Here is a 24,113-nt window from a genome sequence, read left to right as displayed (position 1 = left end):
GCCTTGTGTAATAAAATTTCCTCCTCCCTTATCTATTTATCTCGAGTATCATTTTCAAAATGGCAGAAAGGAAAGCAAAAAAGAATCGGCGTTTCCTTTGTGGGGCAGGTGTGGGACTGAACAGTGCTTGGTAAAGACTTGTTTATTACAGGGTGTTTGTGGGCTGGATGCACCTTGAGGGATAGGATGCGTGCTTGCATACTGCATGGGCTGAGGAAAATAAACATGAAAGAGTCTTTTTGTACTCCTCGCTCGACTAGAACAGTGACTTTAAACTATGTGAGAAGCACAATTGCTGCACCCGTCAACTCAAAAGCAATTCAGTGATCCCCTGACGACAGAGATTAACATTTGTATTTTTGCCCATACACCTATATTATATGTCCAGTCTTGATTAAATGTAAGTAGTAATGTTAGTAGTGAGTGCATTATCAGATTGAATATTCAGTTTGTTTTTAATGTTAATTAATCTGAAACTATTCAACCATCCAACAAGCAGTTCTGAAGGATTATACTGATAGCTTCAGTTGTGTTATAAGGTAGCGATTTCTTTTCAGGTTTGAACTCCTGCTTAATTCAGTGAGGTTCAACTGAATGTGGCCTGCAGTGCTTCACACTGGTGCAAGGGTTGCGTGTTACATTCAAGTCTCTTGTTTAAGCCGGGTTTTGCAGTACCTGCTGTGTGTATGTAAATGCTCCTGTACTGATCACAGATGGGTTGCAACTTCCATCAACCATCTGGCACGTCATCTCATCTCCCTTCAATAAAGTCAAAGACACAATGGCCCCTGCCTCCATTGTCTGGTGTCAGCTTCCTCCTATAAAGTGTTCTCAATACAAAGCAAAACACAGCAAACCGCTAATCATTAACTCCAACAGGAGATCAGGCTCAGGGCAGTTGGGCCAGCAAGAAAGACAATGATCAGACTTCTAATGAGCATTTCTTTCTGAATATACTGACTTTCAGGTATAAGCTCCAGCTTTATTTTGTCTCAAATTAAAAGGCATTTGTTGTACTACGGTTAAACCGAACGGCACCTCAAAATGCAGTGTAGCTTCCAAGCAGTGAGCATGCATGCTTTAACAATCAATAATAATTTAGTTAGGATCCCTTTGGCAAAACGACTCTAATAGTATTATGTCAGTCCATTTTACAATTTCAAACTCACCATGAAGAAATTGAGAGATTGATAACACTATCAGGACTAGTGTATTGCTAAAGGTGACCTTTTTTCATCTTAGCGGGCAGCACTTTCCCATGAGACGAAGCGATGGCTCAAGATGCAAAGCCTTGATTTAATTTCCTGACGTAATATTCACAGCCACTCAACAGACACTGCGCTGCCAGTGATGGCTCTGAATTACAATCACACCCTCTTCATTTCAGAACACTTTGCTGTGGCTGGTCATCATCTCAAAAAGCTGAATGAATCTTGCAGCGCTGGCTGCATTTCTAACATTAATGACAGATTTTTCAGTTGAGAGAGAGAAGTATATTGAACATGTTGCGCAAGGAGGAAAAGTCTTATTTTGCTGTCATTCTATCCTAAAGATAAGGGTTGACTTCAGCAGCTTATTTTGTTTTTTTTCCTACCCCTAGGTACAACCCGCCCCCCTAGAGACGGAGAGGTCCCAGGGGTGGATTACAATTTCCTGTCTGTGGAGGAGTTCCTAGAACTTGAGGAGAGTGGCACGCTACTGGAAATAGGAACATATGAAGGTGAGGAGGAGGAGGGTGATGATGATGATAATGATCATAACTGGCACTTCATGTGACTCATGATTGCGCAGGTGTCCTCATTCTCCACAGATACAATGAGCGTAGCAGCCATCAGTGTTTCCTACATGTAGGCAGGCTACAAAAGCATGCATTCAGTTGATTCTGATTATACAGTGCATGATGGGAGGAGATGCATCAGGAGACAGCAGGTCACTCCACATCTGGCCCTCTCACTCTGATTAGGACGGTGCTGTGCAGCGCTAAGTCTCATACTAACACAAACCTGTGTGTTTGTGTGCGTTGTTGTCGGCGCGTGCGTGCCTGTTCACAAGGCAGTGTGTTATGCACACAGATTTGTGTGTGCGTGTGCATGGGCTTGGTTGGGAGGGAATGTTACGACATTAATCTGCTTGGCACCGACTCTGCTCTGTGTTGGCACGTTTCTTCCTTTCACGCAGACAATGTCAAATACCTATCCACAGGAGGCTGTGGCCATCCATGCTAGTAGATGAAGATTGGATGATTGATTCTCAGCAAAATCTGTTTGAGATGTTCAAATGTCTCTAAATATAACTATAGAAATAACTTTAGAAAATGCCACTTTTTTAAAATTTGATTTTAGTGGAAGAGTTGAAATGAAGGGAGGGGATATAACCAAATTTAAATGATGGCTTGACCATCTGCCAAATGTTCTTGTCTTCCTTTTAAGTTTAAAGATAGAAGAGTCATACGGGTCACATGCATGAAAATGTAAAGCTATAGAATCCACATGGGTAGCTCAGCTGAGCATAAATTCAGAATTGCAGTTTGTCTCTGGATAGGGCAGGTTACGCTTTTCTCCCTGCTTCCAGTCTTAAGTCAAAGCTCATCAAACTGGCTGCGGGGTGTAACATACTGTATTGATTTATTGAGTTTTGCAAGAAAGACAATGAGTATATTTTTATCAGGCAGGCAAGCAATAATTCACTGCTTCTGGTAATAGCTGGAAGTGGTTCTTGTTTACGGTCAGTTGCTTTTTTTTTTCTTTTACATCTCAGATAGGCTTGTAGGTGGGGGATTTATTTATTTATTTTTTTGTAACCCATGGACGGAGCTAGTTTAGTTGTTTTTCTTTTCTAATGCAAAGCTGCGCTAACTGGTTCCCCTGGCCAGTTTCAACTGCAGAGTAGTTAATTGATTGAATGTATGGCTATTGAGTTCACACTGGCATTATGCGGTGTACATAACACTATACAGCATATACATTATATACTAACTTGAAGAGTACTTTGAGGACTCAGTTTCCCACAAAACCCAGACCTTGTGATCAGACCAGCGTTATATTGAACAAGCTGTTTCTTTGTTTGTGTTAGATTTTGCTTAATCTTTGACAATCAAACACTAAGTAGCTTGTCACACGATACTAAAAACATACTCAAGGATGTAATATTGATTCCCACTTCCCCAAAACAATTTTTTGGAGCTAAAAAGTGGCTAAAACAAGCTGTGTGCTGAGCTGGTCCACAGTTTTGATCGCTATGCTTTAAAGCCTCAAATCCAAACTAAAATCTTTTAGCTTTCCAACCAGCTTCTTATTTCTGCAATTTCTAGTCACATTGTGATCCAGCTTTATGTCTTTTCCTCCTAGCGTAAGATTAGGAGGTTTCATAGATGCTCTTCCTGCTTATCTTCCTGTCCCCAACTCTTTCATTTTTATCCCCGTCTTCCTTTCTCTGTTTCTCGCTCTCCCTCCTTCTGCGTCTCTCTCAAGCATACTAATGTCCTCCTTGTTGCCTAGGTAACTATTATGGGACCCCCAAGCCGCCAAGGCAGCCCATCATTGGGACAGTGATTCTCAGTGATGCAGGCTCCCATCAGTCCACCCCAACACGCACGAAGTCCTACAATGACATGCAAAACGCCCGCGTAGTGCCTGCTGACGACGACGATGACGACCAGGCCACGGAAATGAACAACAGTTTTACAGGTGAGGGCAACGCTGCCGATCCCAAAGTTTGGAAATCCAGCTTTCTTGGTTTCCGCATGTGTAGCATTCCCCGCGTGTGCTTTGCTTCTTCTCCACTGGATGTTTGTTTAAGCGTGTCTCGGTAAACATGTATGTGCCCAAGATTAGGAACACAGAAGGAAAGAGATAATGTGTGTATGTTTATTATCCTCTCCTCTGCTGTACGGTGATGGGTGTCTGGCGGTTACATCATGTCTTTGTGATGCTGATTCCTTTTCTGTGAGCCTCCAAACACTGCCATCTGCCTGTGAGGAGGGGTGTAGTGGGGGAAGGTTTAGATTACAAACTGCACTCAGTGTTCAGAATTTTCTCCTTGCCACCACCTTGCTCTGGTTTCAATAACTACACTATTTTTTTTTAAAGCTTTCTCACTAAATTGCCCCTAACATTTACTCACATACCAATTCTGAATATTTGTCCCGTGGCTGATTGAAATCATGTTTATGCCTGCTGATTCTCAGCATATGTCAAGAGATTAGCTGCTGTTATAAACTAATTCCTAAACAAAAAAACTAAAGAATGAGCCAAAGTTTTTCACGATTTTCTTTCTTCTGAGGGGGTTTATCCTGTTTTGAGTGCAAGACATGGTGTCTTGTTTTTTTTTTTTTTTTTTAACTTGATCCTGTGAAACTATGCCCTCTCTGTGTCCCCCTGCTAGGCTGCCAGAGTGTTGAATTTGCATTTGATCAACCCTGAAAAGCCCACGGAAGTGGTGGAGGATATTTGGCCAAAACTGGGGAAGGAATGGGAATGGGGGTTGGGATTGACTAGCTTTAGGAGAAAAAGGCCTGTGGGCAGAGAGGTAAAACGGGTGGGGGTCAAAGTGAGTTTGAGAGACAGTTGCTGAGGAAATTAGCATATTCCTGTGACCCTTTTCAATACACTAGAAATGGGCGGGAACCAAGCAGAAGAAGGGAGAAGTGCTAGCACTTTAGTGTGGCTAGAGTTGCCTGATGTGGTCTAAAGAGAATAAAGACTGAGCATGTTTGCTTTTTTTAATCTCTTCCTTTCCTGCATGCATGAAATGTGATTATTATTTTGTTTGTTTTCTGTTGTTGTGCTGTGTTGTTGTTACGTCACCCAGGATCCTTAGTACGTAGTCTCTTTCCCTCTCCTTTGCTGTGCACAGGTAACCCTAACGACCAGGATGAGAGCCGCAGCGGCATTCTCCGGCCGTACCCTGCACGTGACAATGCTCTATCCTGTGTTCTGAACAATGCGGCCACCTCTACTGCAGAAAGCGGGCAGCAAACCCTTGCAGAACCACAGGTCTCTCCAGAAGACCCGCTGGGAGCACTGCCTGAAAACTGGGAGATGGCTTATACTGAGAACGGGGAACTTTACTTCATAGAGTATGTATCAGCAGACTCTCGACGCCGCCTGTTTATACTTTTTTTTTTTGGCCATGGCTCACGCTGTAGTCGGTGTTTTCTGCATTTTACCTGCACTATTATCCCTTTTGTTCGTCCAGTTGCTTGTCTTCCCACTTGATTTGGTTTTTAGGCCTTCCCAGCCAACCTGCCCAGCCCCCTGGGTGCTACTGCTTTCCTGTTAATCCCTGCATGTCCCGATCTCAAAAGGAGATCACATCCTGATCACCTGACTACCTCCACCTCTCTGTCCTCTCTGCAGCACGGCAAAGGCACAACACCAGGACATGGCTGTGTATTTTCAGAGCTTGTATGTTCATTTCTGCTATCACTGAATTACAGAATGTTCTTGTTTAACAATTGAGGGAAAAGTCAGGTCGCTTACTGTTTATTTCCTTGCTGTGCCTCTCTGTTCTTTTCATTTGTGTTTGCAGCACACCTTCTGTCCGCTGTAAACTTGCTGACGTGTTTTTCCTAATTCTCATTGATGCATTTGTGTCCCCCTGCTGTGTCAGTCTGACGGCCTGTGTTGAATTATTCGGTTCTCTTGTTTGCTTCCTCTCAGCCACAATACAAAGACCACATCATGGCTGGATCCTCGGTGTAGAGACAGAGCCTCCAGACCGCTGGAAGAGTGTGACGATGATGGTAAGCTTCTATTCCTCATTTATTAAATCAAAGCGTTCATCCACACTCCTGTGTAGTGGTTCAGGAACAGCAGGGGATGCTCGGGGTCTCAGAAGTGAGGCTCCTCTTGTTTATTGTTGTGATGCTGATGTTAATTTCTGGTGCTGTTTTTAGTACACTCATTTGGTTTTGATTGAAAGATTTGTTAGAAATTGGAATGTGCTACATTTGTCTTGTTGTTAGCTCTACTGTCATCAAAACCTGACATAATTTTCAAATAAACAGAAAAAAACATTTGATTAATTCCAAATGACACTTTGTTTACAGCTCACTCCAAACACAAATTGCATAATTACCCCATCAAGTGGTGAAATCTAGAATGGCACCCCAAGTCTCACTAGATTTCTCAGGGCATTTTGAGATGTTGTTATAGCCCAAGTCAGTCTTTTTCTAAGGGTTTTCCCTTTTTCTTTGTCTTTCTCTGACTGGTCACGTCATTCCTTATTTGCTTTGGATTCCTGCATCTATGATCCACCTTCCATCTGCTATCATCCCTTTTTTTTCCTCTTCATTTTCTCTTCTTTGTTTCATCCTGCTTTGTCCTTGGAGAAGAAGGGATACATACAGAAGACCTGGAGAGTGATCTAGGTAAGGTTTTTGGAGGTTTTATGGAGGATGTTTTGCTATATTAAAATTATATTATTTCAAAGATGCCATTCAAAACTGATCATCTCAAAGAGGAAATTTTAATTGGGCATCGGTTTCAAATGCAAGGCCCTGAATTCTGTAAGGAAGATATATTAATTTAGTTTAGAGCAAAGGTAGCTGCAAGGGTTTAAATGAGTTGTTTTTTTAAAAAAAAAAAGCAAAAACAAGCATGCATGATGCTCTAGTGCAGGGGTGTCCAACTCCAGTCCTCAAGAGCTACTGTCCTGCAGCTTTTAGATGCATCCCTGCTCCAGCACAGCTAAATCAAATGGTTGGATTACCTCTTCAGCATGCCATCAAGTTTGGCAACGGCCTGATAACAAGCTATTCATTTGATACAGGTGTGTCGGAACAAGGATGCATCTAAAAGTGCAGGACAGTAGCTCTCGAGGACTGGAGTTGGACACCCCTGCTCTAATGCAAAGTTATATTTTCATCTCATGGGTGGCGAGGGATGATGACCATAATATATTCTACTGGATTTTGTGGAAAAAAATATGTTGTTTTTTTTCTCGAATATCTCACAACATTATCAAGCAGAACTATTAGTAAGAATACATCAGAATGGATGTTCAATCTTTAATCTGCCCGCTCCAAACTACAAAGCCTGTGTAATGTCTGATTTCACCCACGTGAGAATAGTGCAGTGAAGATGGCGTCAGTTCAAGGATAGCAAATAAATCCGTCCAGTGTACCATCATAACTTGCATCTTAGTACATGTCGATTTTTGGCTGTTGGGTTTTATATTTCTTGCTCTTCTATCTAGATATATCTCTATAGGCTTTAGGCTTGTAATGAAATCCCAGTATTTATCCATCACATGCATTACAGTGAAATATACTGTATGCTATTGTTGGACCTGAATTTTTTTCCAAGATTCTTGTTTGTTTTAGGAGATCTGACTCATGTAATCTGCATCGGATGCAATAAAACGTGATATTTTACTGCATGAACAAGAAGAGTTATTAGCCCTAAGTGCACTAGTACCATTTGCAATCCGTTATACTGAGGTTTCACTGGGGACACAGGTACATATATGCACTCAGAGTTTTCTCGCAAGCAGGCAAATTGCTCAGCTGCTGATTCTCATCCCATTTGCAAGTAACACAAACAGCCATGCAATGGAACGCAAGCTCTGTCTTAAACAAGACTCTGAATGTCTGGCTTCGAGCCTTTATTATTCCAGGCTGCTCAGATGCAGACGGTCTGTGATTATTGATTGTGAAATCTAGACTCTTATAAAAGTGTTTACTGGACTTCAGAGAAGCCCACAGGAACACAAGGAGGTAATGTCTTTGTCTGAAATCAAATACAGCGAGATAGGAGATCTGAGATGCCAACATCTTAATGGGAACATGTCAGTTTAATAGGCGCGTGGTCATGAAATGTGGTTAGGTCTGTGTACAATGTGTAGGGGTGTGTTCACAGAGGTAGTGATGTAATGTATGGTAATACTTAGCAAAATAACTGCATCATGCTTTTCAGTTATTTATTAAATGGTCAGACTACATTTGTAGCCACATGTCTTTGCGGTCTTGTTTGAAGCTGTTTGGTGTTATTTTCTCAGTTATTGTGTTTTGGCCATAATGAGGATGTTAAAATTGGTTACAGGCAGCTGGAGAGAGATCCAGCTTATTATTTAATAATACTTTATTACTGGTACCCATGGATTGAAATCCTTACGATGTAAAGGGAAAAGAGAAGAGTTTGTGCTCCAAGCACAGTTTTACAAAAAGTAATAACCAGGGGTGCACATAAGTGGTCCGCAGCTGCACATTCGCTGTCAAAATAAAAGACGCGCACCAGATAAGAAGTTGCAACGCGCGTTTGCGGATTTTCACAGCATATTCTGCACCACATCTCTGTGCGTTCATCATTTGTTTGAAGCCAGCTCACCTTCTGCAACCACTTTTCCAAGAATACGCGCTTCTTTTGCTGTTCGGACTCCTTCTGACATTTCTTTGGAGGTGGAGGAACACCAAAGTAACTGCTTAAAGGAGCTTGCTTCTTCGACATCTTTAAGAGTTCGAAACAAATGTCTGTCATCCTCCAGAAAATCTTATGTACGCAAACGCGCGTTGCAACTTCTTATCTGGTGTGTGTCTTTTATTTTGACAGCGAATGTGCACCTGCGACCACTTATGTGCACCCCTGGTAATAAAGCTGAAGTTTTAACATGGACGATGAAAAGTGTTTTTCAGTGGTCAGCAGGACAAAACCAAAACTACAATTTCATCCCCTTTTGGCATGTATGTTAAAATCCATTGTTGGGATAAAGGCAGCGTGTCCTTTCTAGTGAAATAGTTTTTCTCCTATAACTGTGGGACTGAAAGACTGTGTTACCCAAACCAAACTATCCCACTGAGCTCTGCTAAAATGTAATTTTTGTCTTCAATGCTGTGTACCTTCTCTATTTCAGAGCTGCCTCCAGGATGGGAGAGGATAGATGACCCAGTGTATGGGGTGTACTATGTAGAGTAAGTGAATCTCCTTATTGGCAGCTTGCAAAGACAAACGGGGTTTCTCCAGATGAAACACCCTTTTACAAATCTCTTCTCTGCTTAAGTGAATCTGAGACTAATCAGTCTCCAAGTTATTATCTTGTTCTCTCTCCCTCTCGCCCTCTGTCTCAGTCATATAAACAGGAAGACTCAATATGAGAACCCGGTGGGGGAGGCGCGGCGTCGAAAAATCCTTGAGCAGCAGCAACAGCCGCAGCCTCCAGAAGGTGAGCGGTATATTCGAGGTTCGTTTCCTGCCCTGGCACGGCACCATTTCTTTCTTTCTTCATGTCTGTCAGTGTCATGTCCTTATAGTTTGTCCACTGCTATCCAGGGCTTTGGCCAGACTTCTTGTCTCTGAATTAATTCGACTTTAACGGGGGGGGGGGGGGGCAATATAAATATATATTATTGTTACTGAAATCCAAAGGATTAAAAATGGATTCTCATAAGGACGTTTCACAAAAGTAGAACTGGCCCAAGCCAGGGGTTGTCTTTGATGTTTAGGTTTTAATTTATGTGATTTATAGTCATAAGTGCCATTTTGTATTTGATCATTTATCCTGCATTACCATGAAAAGGCAAGAATGATGTTTGCTTTAGAGATTCAAAAACTTTGAGTTGGCAGTCGAGGGTGAAAAGACTGAAAGAGGTGAGGCAAAGATACATGCATGAGGATAAGGGCTCACGATGATGCACTAACAGTAATAAAATGCATTGAAACGCAGTATATTAGCAGCAAATTAACTGGCCTGCTTGCTATACTAATGCAACAGTATCCTGCCTTTATAGCCATATGCTCTATTTTTATTTCTTAGCTGTGCCAATCCACGAGCAAATTCAATTGGTTCCAGTATCTCTTCTTTTTTTTCATCTCAGAAGTAAACTTTGTCTATTATTTATTCATTCAAACTCAGATATGATCAACTCAGTTTAAGTCACTGCTGTTCAAGGTACGCAAAAAATTCAATACAGTGGCAGACAGTCTAGTCTAATGGCAACGCAACACAGACACAACTGCTGTGATTTAAAAGCTGCCTGTACGTCCATAAGAACATCGGAGAACAGAAGTGACTCACTCATAAGTAACTCAGCATATTTTTAAAAGTGCCACTGACTGCATGAAAACATTACTCTTCACACGCTCCACAACCCACAAAATGTGATAACTGCATTTCACAGTTTGCATGATGTAAGTCAAAGAATAACAGAGTAACAACATCCATTTCTATTAATTGTTTTCATTTGTTTTAACAGTACTAACACTCAGACTGTGTAAAGTGTTTGTAATATGACGCTTTTGCGACAACGGATATAATTTTGCTGCATAACATTTGCTGAGATCAACAGTATGATATACACGACAAAAAAACACTAGTAGAAGTACAGATAAGTATGAATAGTACTTCCTTTCAGCTCCGTGTTTGTGTGTATTTTGCTGTTAAGTGTTTCTGTGTGCATGTGTGGCATGTAAATACACCTCTGTGTCGCGCGTGTGTGGATTAACGTTTGGATACAAATGTGTCTGTGCAGAGTGGATAGAGGAGCACTCCTCTGCAGCAGCTCCACTGGCAAACTACGCACCAAACCATCTGGAGACCTACAGGGACCCACAGATCCCTCCAGCTCTACCTCCTGTCCCTACAGGAGTCAAACGTAAATCATTATGTTTATAGACTTTATATATTATTACTCTTTGTTTTTTCAAAAGAGTTGTTTCAGCTTGCTTTTTCTTTGTCTGTTTGTGGGTGGCGTTACTCAGGAGGTAATTTTTGGAGTCCATTTGGATCTGGATGTGAATCCAGGAATTTTTGGAAGGATTCTATACAGTTTACAATAGAGCAAAATTGGACTTTGCACACAATCTTCAGAAAAACAAACTGAAAAAATATGATCATAAACCAATCCAGAAAGCTTTCTGGAACTGATTTCGTGTCTTTGTTTAGGGAATTTTTAGCTTTGGCTGAGAAATAGCCTTTTACTACTTTTTTTTTTTTTTTCATTATGCGTTCTTAAGAGTCCCAAAACTACATCCTGTACAAAATACTGTGCAGTCCACCTAATAGCCTTAAATGGTACATTTCATAGAACAGTCAGTTTCCGAGAAAACAGCTCCTTTGTCGGGGATTAAGAAATCTTGCCAATTTCCCAACTTCTGTTATTATACAAAGCATTGAAGAAAAATGTGTACCTCGACCATCAATGCATTATTGTGAGATGGGAAGTAGTACTGCAAAAAGGCATACTGTATATTGCAAACAAATACAAACCAAAGAAAATAATAAAGTAAAGAAAGTAGGATTCAAAGGATGCCAGACGAACACAGTGTCCAGTTTTAAAACCCATCAAGTTGGTTTGGGATGAACTGAACAGAGCTGTGAAAGCAAAGCAACCTAATAAATGCAACACTTTTGGGAAAATTCTGCAGTAACATTAGGGGCATATTCATTCAGAATACATGTTGTAAAATGATTTTACACCGAGAAATGATGAAAGCTGCATTGTGTAAATTTCAATACCAACTGGAGAAGTGGGTGTGGTTTGACCAGTAGTGTTGTTTGAGTGAAAACAGGAAAGTCATTTCAAAAACATTCATTTTTGTTTTCATTTCCACTAAAAATTACAACTGTGCCTTTTCTTTCATTTTTATAGTCATCACATATTTAACTGCAGAAATTCATGTGACTTCTGAATCTGAAGGACAAAATTCCCAACATGCCACCTAAAAGTTATTTGTGTTCTGTAATGTATGTTATGCAGATTGATACAAGAGTTTTTTTCTGCCCCACTCTGCAGGGGGGAAACCTTTCTTTACAAGAAACCCAGCAGAGCTGAAAGGAACCTTTATCAACACAAAGCTGAAGAAAAGCTGCCGCGGCTTCGGTTTTACTGTGGTTGGAGGAGACGAGCCAGATGAGTTTCTACAGATCAAAAGTCTAGTGCTGGATGGGCCTGCAGCTTTGGATGGCAAGATGGAGACAGGTGCAGTACATGACCACCATCCACAGAGGGCACTGTTTTCTTTTTAAAAACGTTGTGTTGTCGTTTTCTGAATGCATCTCTTTATTCTTTGAGTCTAACCGCCACACAGCTGTGATTAATGCCAGATATCACTAACAGTGTAATGTGAATCTGGCCTGGTAGGGGTTTTAACTGTAAACGGCAACATTACCAATATTGTGATCTTTCTTTGTGCAGGTGATGTCATAGTCAGTGTGAATGACACCATTGTGCTGGGCTACACCCATGCTCAGGTTGTGAAGATCTTCCAATCCATCCCAATCGGCTCCATGGTCGATCTGTCTTTATGTCGTGGGTACCCGCTGCCCTTTGACCCTGATGACCCCAACACTAGCCTGGTGACCTCGGTCGCAATATTGGACAAAGAGCCTATCATCGTCAATGGACAGGAAACGTTTGACCCACCTTCCAACCAGGCCGGACCCATTAACGGCTTGCGTGAGCCACGGCCGCACAGCCCATCAGCCGAGGTGGCGTCTAACGGCTCACACGGCTACACCAGCGATGTGGTCACCTTGGCCTCGTCCATAGCCACCCAGCCCGAGCTCATCACTATCCACATGGAGAAGGGAGACAAAGGTTTTGGCTTCACTATTGCTGACAGCCTGACAGGGGGGGGTCAGCGGGTCAAACAAATAGTGGACTATCCGCGATGCCGTGGCCTAAAGGAGGGAGATATTCTGATGGAGGTCAACAAAAGAAATGTCCAAAATATGAGTCACAACCAGGTGGTGGACCTGCTGAGCAAATGTCCCAGAGGCAGCGAGGTCACTATGCTGGTGCAGAGAGGTATGTATTACATGTCTTATAAATGTATATCAACAGGGTCGGAGAAACAGATGCAGGTAGTCAAGTTTTGACATGAAAGGCTATGAGATCAAATACACAAAAGAATATAGTGCTGAACAGACAACAGCTTGAGCAGTTGGCACACTAAGAGTAATAAGGGGGGGAAAAAAGCAGCAGAGACAAGTGAGGAGGAGAGTGGGTGGCAGAATGAAAATTGGACGGACCAGAGCGGATGAAATGAGAAGAGGTAAAGAGACGATGGGATGAATTAGAATGACTGTGGACGAGCAGATGAGTGTGGGAAGGAGTGGGAGGACGGGTAAGAGCTGAGATGAATGAATGAGAGGGGGGAGGAGCACGTTAGGTCAGGGACTTGTATATCAGAGTGGGCCTTCACTTTTACTACCTGATGTTAGTTATTTGACATGTTGAGCGATTGGTGTGACTTCTCATCTTCTGTTTTGATGTGTTTTATTTCCAAATTACCCTGGAAATTACTTTGGTCCTGAAAGCATCCTGAAAAGTCATTGTTGAACAATTTCGATTCTGGCTTCAGCTATAATGGTTGTTTTTTTTGAGGGGGGGGGGTGTTGTGTTGACGTGATTGTGGCCGTTTCATTTCTCAATCTGCTCCCTAGCCAATCTTGTTCCGAGATGTTGCACTTTTGACCTGAAACGACCCGGAGTTAAACGTTTCTCTCGCTGAAATGTCAACAAATCATTTTGCGTGACAGAGTTTAGAGTATTCACGTGGCTACTGAATGACATTCAAGGTCCCTCGTTTGTGTTGAGTCCTTATTGTTGTTAAATTGTCATTCATGTTGGCTGACCCAGATCTGTATTAGTGGCAGGTTGCACCCCACATCAATTATGTCCTCTAATGAGCTGACCTTGTGCACTGCAGCTGGAATAACACCACTGTATTGTGTTAAATGTCAGCATCATTATGGACCAGTGTGGGAGAGAGAATAATATGGATGCAGAGCAGTATTTCCCCCTGACAGAGCAGAGAGGGAGAGGTGCAAAAGGAAGGAGGAGGCCATAGGCAGTCACTGGTGACTGACAGCAACGTAGATCATCTCCATTATGTTTGATATCAACCTGCCATTACTGTTGGATCAGGTGAGTGACCAGGTGATGAAGGACAAAGTACACAACCACAGGCTGCTGCATAATACCTTTTATTAACAGCTGACATCCAGTTCAAGGTCACGGGGTACCTGGAACCTATCCCAGCTGTCATAGGGTGAAAGGTGGGGTACACCCTGAATAGGCTGCCAGTCTAGCGCAGGGCTGCTGTCTGAGAATAACATTGATAACTGTGAGATAAACCTCGTAAAAGCCTCTAAACAAAGACTGCCAGTTCAGAGCTTTGATGACAAAAGATGACCTCGAGCAAAATTCAGAGAGAAGGACAAAACTGTTACAATGTGACTTACATCTGCAAGCATGCAGTGTGCGCTGACCAATGCAACATCTTTGAAGTATGTTTAATGCAAATTTCACTAAAGACCATCTTATGATACTATCAGAGTAGCTGTTCAAGTGACTATTGAGCACACATTATATAAATCTGCCTTTGCATGTTTCTTTCAAGTAGTCTTCAGGAATAGTTCTCTAGGCTTCTTGAAGGACACTCAAAGCTCTTCTTAGGAAGTTAGTTGGCTGCCTTTTGTTCCATTCTCTATCAAGATGATCCCACAATCTTTAAATAATGAGGTCTGGGTTCTGAGGAGGCCAATCCATGACTGATAGTGTTCCATTATCAGTTTTTTCTTCTACCCAGATATGCTTTTCCTGCATTAGCAGTGTGTTTGGGATCATTATCATGTTTGAAACTTAAGCCGTTGCCATTTAGATAGATAGCACTGATCTGATGATACTTTCCTGCATCCATAGTTCCATAGATTCTGACACCACTGTCTGAAATCCAGTCCCTAACCATGGTTCGATCTGCCATATGTTTTACAGATGGCTATAAAGGCTACACATGGTCACACATGGCTTCTGACCTTCCATTACTGACAATGATTTGAACCAAAGTGGGGAAAAAAACCTGCCATTAATACCTGTTGCCACTGATTTTTCAGTCCAGATATTTGTAGTTTGGCACTTCTCAGCCAGTTTCCCTTCCTAAAGAAGTCAAGCTTCTTGACAGCCCGAGACCATTTTTGATGAGTAAACAGTAGATGGATCAAGTGAGGGGCCGAAAAATCCAGCAAAGATGATGAGTCACATCTTTGCTGAATTTTTTTCCCTGTTTTTTAGAGACATACTTGATTGTGTTCATCTGCTGTAGATAGGTGTTTGTTTGTTTTTTCAAATTGTATTTAATTTTTTTTAAAGACATGTGCCAAGCTTTGCATTAATATCTCTTTGGGAATAACTCAATTTCTTGTGCAAAAAATCAGACCTGTTAACTTCAGGATTGTTTGTTGATTTTAGATACAAAATTGGTAACAAATGATGTGTTTTTGCAAAAAGGTTAACGCGCCTAAAGACACAATTTAACATTGGTTCTTTGCTAAGTTGTTTGACACGAATACTGGTTTATCCCAGTATCCTCAATTAGGTGCCTTTTTATATTTTAATAGTTCATAGGTCAGTATTAAGTGGCTTACCCAAAAAAAAGGAAATTCCTCAGAAAATGGTCAGGTACAAGGATGGGGAATCCTGGAGAGCTATTGCTCAAGACCACTTTAAAAATTAGAAAGTCTGATACATTTGGAAGCAAAATGAAAAAAAAAAAAATGAGAGATGACTTTTGCACAGAACTGTATGTAAAAACACCTGCCTCAAACAAGTACCAGTCCTGGTTCTGCCCTCCATGCCAAGCTGGACAAGAGTATAGCAGGAGTCTTTCCTTAGTACTAGCATGAGAGATGCCCAAGTTGATATCGTACAGTATTGTCAGGTATAGCTTGCACGTGTTTAAGAGTGTAAAAAGCCACCTTTAGTTGCTCAAAAGAAAATTAACTTTGAAGGCATTTATCAAAAAGCTGTCCGTTCGATAACTAGATCACGTTAACTGTCGATTAGGTGATTTTAAAATGCCATTATGGTAAATTATGAGTAGGTGTACGTGACAGATTAACCAATAAATATGAAAAATAGTTTATGGTTGTAACTGTTGTTCTGATCGAGATTTGTGTTCTGTTTTCTAAGACTTATGCTGTGACCTTTCAAGGATCGCTAGTAGCTAGCACATAATTGTTCCCAAACAACAGTTATAGGAGGTAAAAAGAGTGAGATAAGAGGAAAAGCAGAGGATGAGAAATATGAGAACTGGGGATCATGTTTTGAGAAACTGGAGGTGGAGGATTAGAGGAGAGAGTGTGAGATTTGCTGAACAGCACTGAAAGTTCAGCAAGGGGAGCATATATGAGGGGATTGGTTTTTGAGATGGAGAGGAGGAGGAGGAGGAGGAACAAGGTGGACTTCAGCTAGAAGAGAAGTTTAATCGGTTCATCTGTGACTCATCAATCTGCGTCGTCTGACTCAGTCAGCAGAGTCCGGTTTTAGGAGAAGGCGCAAATCACAAGGTCAGAACATCACAGTGATTTATCACCAGGATTGTTTTCCATTCAAATATGACAGCTATTTTTCTGTTTCCCACGCCGGCTGCAATTTTTAGTCTGCTTTTCTTTTAATACAAAATATTCTGTGGCAAAACTAGAAATAGATCTTCATAGGTTGAGAAAATGTGCAAAACAAAACCGAACGTAGTTTAAGGTTGTTTTTTTTTTTGTTGTTTTTTGGTTTTTTTTTCTAAGAGTCAGATTGAGTTGTCTCTATTATCGCATATGCCCAACAAAGTGAGAAAACATCTTCTGGAGTCGTACACTCGTTTGTCCCTGTCGCTCTGAGGCAGCATTGCTCTGAACTGTGTCAGGGCAGTTTGGTGGTGGTTAATGTGAGATAATGTGCACAGTGAGTTCAGAAGCTCTGTGACAGAACACATTGGGTGTGCATTTGCAATAACTGTAATGCTCCCTGCAGTGACGTAACAGTGAAATGAGCAGAGCCACATTGGCAATCGCTGCTCCTCCAAATGTGTAGTTATCGAACATCTTGAGCAGAGGATTTCAAAGTTCTGGTGACTGATTTTTAGAGAGCCTTCATATTCTGAATGGCTTCACAGAATAAAAATGCTTCATGTAAAACAAAAAAACTTTAGGTGTAGGTGGATGGTGGTTTATTTTGGACATTGTAGGTTTTAGGGTTGTTGTTTTTTTTAACATTAGGGATGTGGTTGTTGCAGTGTTTTAACGTCTGCTGTATTTCTGAGATGGGAAGGTTCACTTTGCTGTGAAGATTAAAACAGATGTGAAGTAAAAACCCTCCTTTAGTCACCACCTGTGCTGCTAGATAGTAACATGACATGAACTATGGATGATTAAAATGTTCTTTCCTCACTACACTCTTGCTGCACTATTGGCCTTACGGGCTACACTTTGAAGAGTCTAGATCTAGAGGAAGGCAGAATGTGTGTGCAATTAAAATTAGACGTGCAAAAGTACCCTGTACAGGTGAAGGAAGTACATGTTAAACTCCTGCATAGCAGAAGATATTAAAAATCCAAAACATAGTTGTGGATAGTGTTCTCGAGCCAGGCGGGTATTTTTCTAAAATCGAGTCTAATTTCTACTAGTTTATCACTTTACCTGCCCTGATCTAAAACCACTGTACAAATAAATCCACTCTCATGTGACTAATGTGCAATGAGGAAGTGTGGATTGCAAGATGTACCTTTTAGCATTTTAATAGATTTTAATTTTTTTTTTCTTAGAAAACTTTAAAGATAACATCTGGTGTTCTCAACTGCATGATTCTTCTATGTAAAGGAGGCCAGGCCAACTATAACTCCATCTTGTCTTCCCATCGTTGTTGCCATGACAATCGTGCACAGAGCTCCTGTCCCCTGAGAGACAGAGAGAAAGACGAGAGAAAATGAAAACCCGGAAGAAAGGAGAAATAAAAATGGAGAGGAAATAAAGGCATTAGAAGGAAAATGCAATAAGAGATGAAGAGGAAGTGAAGGCAATATCATTTAGGGTAGATGAATGGAGAGAACCCCATTGGATAATGGGACAATTCTTATATGTAGTGAAGGGACAAATATTTACAGATTTGTCTCATGCTGTACACCCTCTGACCATGTATATAGAAAACCTGGAGGAAGGACCATTCGCACTCTTCACGCTGTGTGGGCTCTGCATAGACCCACCAAGGCCACAGCATCAGTTGCACATTGAAATAGTGGGCCACTCACAGTGCTGCAGATTCAGTTTAAAAAAAACCCTCAAGCTGTTTCACTGCTTGTCACTCCAAGATAAAAGAACGCTCCCCCCTGCATGCATACTTTCTACCTACATGACAATGGGGGGGGGGCAAACCTTATCTCAGGTCAAACCTACTCCATCATACAGAGGATTTTCTTTCACATGCATACTTTCAGTCTACTGAACACAAATGTCAACTGGTTTGTTGTAATATTGCAGCTTTCTAATGTGAAAAGCCATTTTCACATTTTCTCGCATATACATAGACAATATAAAATTGAAAAATACAAAAGTACTATTGGACACTAAACAGTCTTTAACCTGTCGACTTCCCAGTACAACGTGCATGTGATGCCCAGTTACGCCAGTGTGAGAATAGAGTAGCTAACTGTCTGGGAATCCAAAGCAAGTGAGTAAAAAAAACTTGTGTGCAGCTTGAGAGTCGTTCAGTAATTATGCCATTAACGTCTTTATCTGTAATGCTGTGTGATGTCACAAGCATACTTCTCTACTGTAAAAGGAGAGGAATCTGCCTTCTAGACACTGATACTCAAAGCCACTTCTAGATTGTTTACATCCTTTCCCATATGAATGCTAATGGATGCTATTTTAGTCTTTCCGTCTAAAGATCGTCTCAGTATTAATAAATGCTTACCTTTTAAGTTGGCCTTTTGTTCTTAATCATCATTTCAGAGTCTTTTAAAGAGAACTACGTTTATTTATGGAATATTGAGCATGGTTTTACCGGAATACAACAGGATTATGGAACAGGTGCCTAATGTAAAGTGTGTGTGTGTGTGTGTGTGTGTGTGTGTGTGTGTGTGTGTGTTCTCTGCATAAATAACCGCTCACCTTCTTGAATGTGTGCCGTCATCACATATAGCGTGTATCGCTCTACGTATTTATTAATACTTCTCGTGAGCTGCGTGTGTGCACAAACATGCAGTCAGCATACTTATTTCGCTGAGCCTCGGCTGCTCATAAATGTTACATTCGAACAGATCCAATCAACTTTGAATTCCATGTATACAACACATCAACATCACAATGCTAGATTAAGTTAAGCAGATTTAAAGACTGCATCACGCATGAAGATGCAAAGCTACCGTTCTAGCTGGCACACACTTCGGTGGGTGAATTTAGAGCAGGGGTCAATATGAGTTTGTTCCTCTAATTTCTATTCCCCTTTAGTTGCGTGCTCAAATTTATCAACCGTACGGCCATAGTTGAGTTCAATTTCTATACCCTTAATGCTGATTATGGTGACGTTGTTGCCCGCTTGGAGATTTTCAGAGGTTGTTTAAAAGTTAAGGATCTTCACTAACCTTCCACACTGGCTCCACAGTGCTGTAAAAAGAAACCATTATTATTGACATCTGACCTTGTTGTGTATGTCCATCCTGGGCTAGACACACCCACACATTCACTCTGACGCTCTCTCTCGCTCAAGAAAAAAACCAAAAAACAAGCATCCCTCTGCACGTCAGCAGTTGTGAGATGTTCTACTTGCTCCAGTAGCTGCCCCCCTATAATATGAGAGAGAGGGAGAGAGAAAATAGGGATAAATTATGAATCACGTAGAGAGAAGGGCTTTGCAGCAACAGAGTTTTAACATTTAATGATTTTTTTGCCAATGCAGCAGAAAGAGCCTAAGATGGATGCTTGCATGTTGTTGCGTGTTTTCATGTCACTGGAAGTTTCCATTAATAATCCCTGCATGTGCCGGTCCGTTAGCTGCTTTATATTTGTATTGGTCTTGACAGCATAGATGGAGGAGTTGTCTGCAACAGATCAAAGGTCTGCAATTAATATAGATATGTTGCACTGCTGCTCAATTCTTATGCTTAACAAAACGGACTGCCATCGTTGTATACGGAAGGACTTGATTGCCGTGGCAACAGCAACTCCTTGTCCCGATCCCGCCTCACGTCGTTCATGCATTCATTTGTCTATTTTTGTCTCGGCGCACTGTGCCGTAGTAAGAGACGGGCAAAGGTGATTTAAGACAGGAAAATAGCGTTCTTGGAAAGCGATTCACAAGCTGTGTGTAGGTCAAAGCAGTCAGGTGGAGTCTGAGCCGATAGGTTGGTCTTAGAGGTAAAGGAACATACCCACTGAATAACTGTTTGATTGTGATGGATGTGGGGAAAGGCTATTATGTGGGAATGTATATTAGTCTGCTGTGAAACATCTCTCCTGACAGCTGGCTCCATGTATTAATATTTCATTAGCACAAATGAGATTGATCGTCTTGGTGATTCTTAACACTGTATTAACTGGCACATATATGAGAGAGAGAGGGAGAGAGAGGGATAGAGGCACAACAAGTCATGGTGCACATATGAAGAGACGGGGGAGGGAACAAGAAGAAGGGCAGAGAGGGAAACCTTCTCATTGTAAGCACTGAGTTAAACAGTGGAGTTGAGAAGAGAGAAAGCGGCTCTGTAGTTACAAAGAGGATGTGCATAGTAAGGCAGAAACTCGGGCTTTCCTTTGACATGATTCGTAAACTGCTGAGCCCTTACTCTCGTGCCGGAGACGGCTGCTGTGCAGGCTGTGGAGGCAGGACTGTGGCTGCTTATGAGGACCTGTAACTTGTACCAGCAGTACAAGGATGCGGCAGGCGGTCAGCCTGTCTAATGCGGATAGATCAGTAGCTCTTCTTCTAGCAGCACGGGTGAGAGCGCGGAGTGGAGCGTAGGGGGGCGGAGATCACTTAGATTAGCGAGCAGCCTAGCGCAGTGTGTTGCTCAGAGAGAAAGCAACAGAGAGGAGGAGGAGGAAGAGGAGACAGAACCGGGCCAGTTGCGCTCTGCTCTGCAGCAGGAATCAAGGGTTCATCCGTTTGTCCTGGGGAGTTTTTAATAAGAGGGGACAAGTCAAGAGCACCGCAGGTCATTAATGCTCTCTCTGTCTCTCTGCCGATGTTTTGCAGGAGTGGTGCCAGCCAAGAGGAGTCCAAAGCTGGTGGTGAGTACTATGAACTCTTTCGTGTTTGTGCATTTCCTTGCGCTTTCCACTGAGTGAAATGAGTTCTATTTAAAGAACAAAAGACAGACATATGATAGCTAACTCCCGCTTTTACAGTTTCAGAAATTCTTCCCATTGTTCCTACTGCCATCATATCTCTACTTCGTTCCCAGTCTGACACTTTGGCTCTCCCTACATCCTTCTCTCAGGGTTTTTTTCTGCTTTTTTGTCATCTGTTTTTTTGTCTCGCTTTCTCCTTACATCCCTCCGCTCCTGCCATGCTGCCATCCTGTGACTGATTAAGCATAGCCTAGGCAGAGCAGTGTAACATTGACCAGCTGTTGGGGAGGGCACACAGCCTCAGACGAGGGAGAATGGGAGAAAGAAGCATGAAGAAAAGATAGAGAAAAAGGAGGAGAACGAGAAAAATGGATTGGCCCACAGCAGTGAATGCCTGTGATGGCCCACAGATAAAAAAGGGAGCACTGAGGCTAACTCGGAGAGAAAACGGGGCAATGTCTCCAAAGTGCACTGGAATCAAACAATTAGGGAGCTGGGGAAGCTGGATGGGGGACTTTGATAGATTGTAATGTGTCTTGTAGATGTTATTTATAAGAGAAAAGAAACTAGAAAAACTGGATGGGCAATGTGAGGGGTCTTTTGTGGGCCAGTGCAGGTATTCAAGAGTCCAAAAAGCAAATGTTTCTTTGTTTTTGCAACTCATCAGCCTGATAACAAATCAGTACAGTCTCAAATTACTGTCACCCTGTTTTACCCCCTGAGAGCCACCAAGTTGAGTTGCAGGTTCAATTCCTCCCACTTGAGAAGCAGAAACCCTTGCACCCTTGCAGCAGTTTCTCTTCATCAACATTAAAAGCCTCACCTCAGCTTGCTGGATATTGGGATTAGGATTAGTTTCAAAATGGCATTCGTCAGAGCTGTGGGTGTCACCTACTCAGATCACATGGTGTGGCGGATGGAGGAGGGGGTGGGCACTGTAAGGGGGTTGAGTGGGACCAATAGTGGCCTAGCCTGACTGTCACTTTGGATTAGCTTTCCACTGAGGAAAAGCCAGTTTTCCCTCCCTCTGTGTTATGTCAGTGAAATGTCACGCTGCATGCGACTTCATGTCAGCCCAGAACAACCGCTTTGCCTCCAGTTCAGCATCTAAATAGATGCTCACAGTAAACTTCCATATGCAAGAGAGACCGTGCTGTCTCAACTCATTAAGCAAGTCTGCAGTGATCAAACAAGAAGTCAATTTCACATGGCTGTAATGCAGTGCATTACTGGAATTTGACCCTTCATCTCATATAGTGTGATAAGTGAGAGACTGGGAGACTTCTATATCTTTTCTTTTTTTGTTATTCATATCAGAAAAAGTGATTAAGTAGTCACATTTGTGCTTTTTCAGTATTAGAATTATTATTAGTAATTTTATCCGTAGGAACATTTTTAAAGTTATAACCTGTTAAAAAAGAACATCAGCAAATAATAACATGATAACATCTATGCACGTTTTCTGTTTACAGGAACAGAACAAAAGGTTGAGGTATAGAACTGCATTATTAGACCATAAAAACGTAGTTCTCTTTATCTCAAACCAAGCATTCAGTGCTATGGGTGTTATTTTCATTGATGCTTAAACAGATAGAATTAACTATGGCTGTGTTTCATCTTATTTTGTCATGTGATTATGACCGTGAAGTAAACAAAAAAAAAAAAAAAAAATTCCGTTAAAACGACCGACTCTGTACACCAATTTCAGTGGGTTATTTTCTCTGCAGCTGAGATTTTAGTTTGCTTTCAAAGCAGATGGCACACATTCCTGTTTCAACTCAGACCAACCTTGATTCTGTTTTCATGCAGAGAACCTTCTGCAATGAACAAAGAATCACAGGGTTTATAAAAGGCAATATCTTTGTTCATTAAAATTCCCTCATATTTCTGTCTGTCTTTGTCTCGCAACCATGGAAACCAAGGCGAGATTTTTCTTTTTTTTGTCAAAGTGGGAGATGTTCTGCTGCATCTAAAAAAGATGACCTTGGATACTTTTCTCTCTTTTTGTCCTCCATCAACTCTTTTTCTAAGTCGTCTTGTTTGTCCTCTATGTCACCCTTAACATTGACTCACTTTCTACTCTTCCTTTCTTCTCGTCTCTCTGCCCTCTATCTCCGTCTTCTGCATGTATGTTTATATCCGCCCCCATCGCTTATATACACACACCTCAATCTCTCTCTCTCTCTCTCCCTCTCTCTGTTCTGTCCACCCAGCACCAGCTAGAAAGAAAAGATAGCCAGAGCAGCTCCCAGCACAGTGTGTGCAGTCATCGCAGCACCCACACTGATTCTCCCAGCCACCCACCCTCTGTCATGCCCAGTGAGGCGGTGGTTCCCACTCCTGCTGCCCCCACCCAGCCCCTGCCAGGTCTGCCCCCTCAGGATCCCGCAGATGGCACCCTCACCCTCCAGAAGAAGCCAGACCCCTTTAAGATCTGGGCACAGTCCAGGAGCATGTATGAGAGTCGACGTGAGTATTTTTTTTTTTTTTTTTTTTTAATTGAAGAATATGAAAATTTTGCAGACTTTAGAGTTTAAAAATTCAGGAGGACTTATTCTTTATTCTTTTTTTACCGTCTGTAAGAATGAGTACCAGCCTGTCAGTATAGATGCGATGGCTTAGATTCAAGATGAAAACGAAAAAATAATCTTCTTAAAGATCTGAGGCTTTTCGCTACATATTTTTTTTATGTTTTCCTTCCTTTGTGTGCGGGCTTCTATTCTATAAATTCTATGGTATGATATTTAACATTATTTAATTGAAGGTAAGTAAGCAATGTCAGTTTAGTGGTATGTAAAAAGCTCTACTGTGTAAAGGTAGGTAGGAGAAAAGATTCCCACTACGCTGACCCATATGAAGCAAAAAAACGCCCTGGACAAGGCTCTGATTGTTTAAAGTAGATCAGCAAATGCATTTACCTGCGCATTTGTGTCCATTAATGCCTTTAGTTTGTTTGCTCAACAATTGTGTGCTTACCAGTCACAGCTGATCCTGTGACAAAAGGTGCCTCCAAGAGAGAAGTGTCCTTGAAAACGCACAAAAGCAGCTGACGAGTGCTG

The 24,113-nt window shown here is 41.7% G+C and overlaps 1 protein-coding gene across 20 annotated transcripts in view; it reads left to right on the top strand.

The window, feature by feature from the left end:
- The window catches only part of LOC113013040 (membrane-associated guanylate kinase, WW and PDZ domain-containing protein 1-like), a 92,336-nt gene that overhangs the window by 53,608 nt on the left and 14,615 nt on the right, over nucleotides 1-24,113 (top strand). For 5 of the 20 annotated variants that reach the window (XM_080295188.1, XM_026153601.2, XM_080295191.1 and 2 more), the window contains 13 exons: nucleotides 1,601-1,720; nucleotides 3,498-3,686; nucleotides 4,810-5,077; nucleotides 5,358-5,405; nucleotides 5,661-5,743; nucleotides 6,332-6,370; nucleotides 8,851-8,908; nucleotides 9,065-9,177; nucleotides 10,466-10,588; nucleotides 11,729-11,914; nucleotides 12,131-12,742; nucleotides 20,960-20,994; nucleotides 23,268-23,523. In XM_080295188.1, the coding sequence (XP_080151314.1) occupies nucleotides 1,601-1,720; nucleotides 3,498-3,686; nucleotides 4,810-5,077; nucleotides 5,358-5,405; nucleotides 5,661-5,743; nucleotides 6,332-6,370; nucleotides 8,851-8,908; nucleotides 9,065-9,177; nucleotides 10,466-10,588; nucleotides 11,729-11,914; nucleotides 12,131-12,742; nucleotides 20,960-20,994; nucleotides 23,268-23,523 (2,130 nt within the window). The remainder of the gene's footprint in view (nucleotides 1-1,600; nucleotides 1,721-3,497; nucleotides 3,687-4,809; nucleotides 5,078-5,357; nucleotides 5,406-5,660; nucleotides 5,744-6,331; nucleotides 6,371-8,850; nucleotides 8,909-9,064; nucleotides 9,178-10,465; nucleotides 10,589-11,728; nucleotides 11,915-12,130; nucleotides 12,743-20,959; nucleotides 20,995-23,267; nucleotides 23,524-24,113) is intronic. The other 15 variants (XM_080295189.1, XM_080295193.1, XM_080295192.1 and 12 more) reach the window with 11 other exon arrangements.

This window comes from Astatotilapia calliptera, chromosome 20 (assembly GCF_964374335.1).
Source record: "Astatotilapia calliptera chromosome 20, fAstCal68.1, whole genome shotgun sequence".
Classification (NCBI taxonomy): Eukaryota; Metazoa; Chordata; class Actinopteri; order Cichliformes; family Cichlidae; genus Astatotilapia; species Astatotilapia calliptera.
Note: the sequence above shows the minus strand (reverse complement) of the source record. Positions and strands in the feature narration are given on the sequence as shown.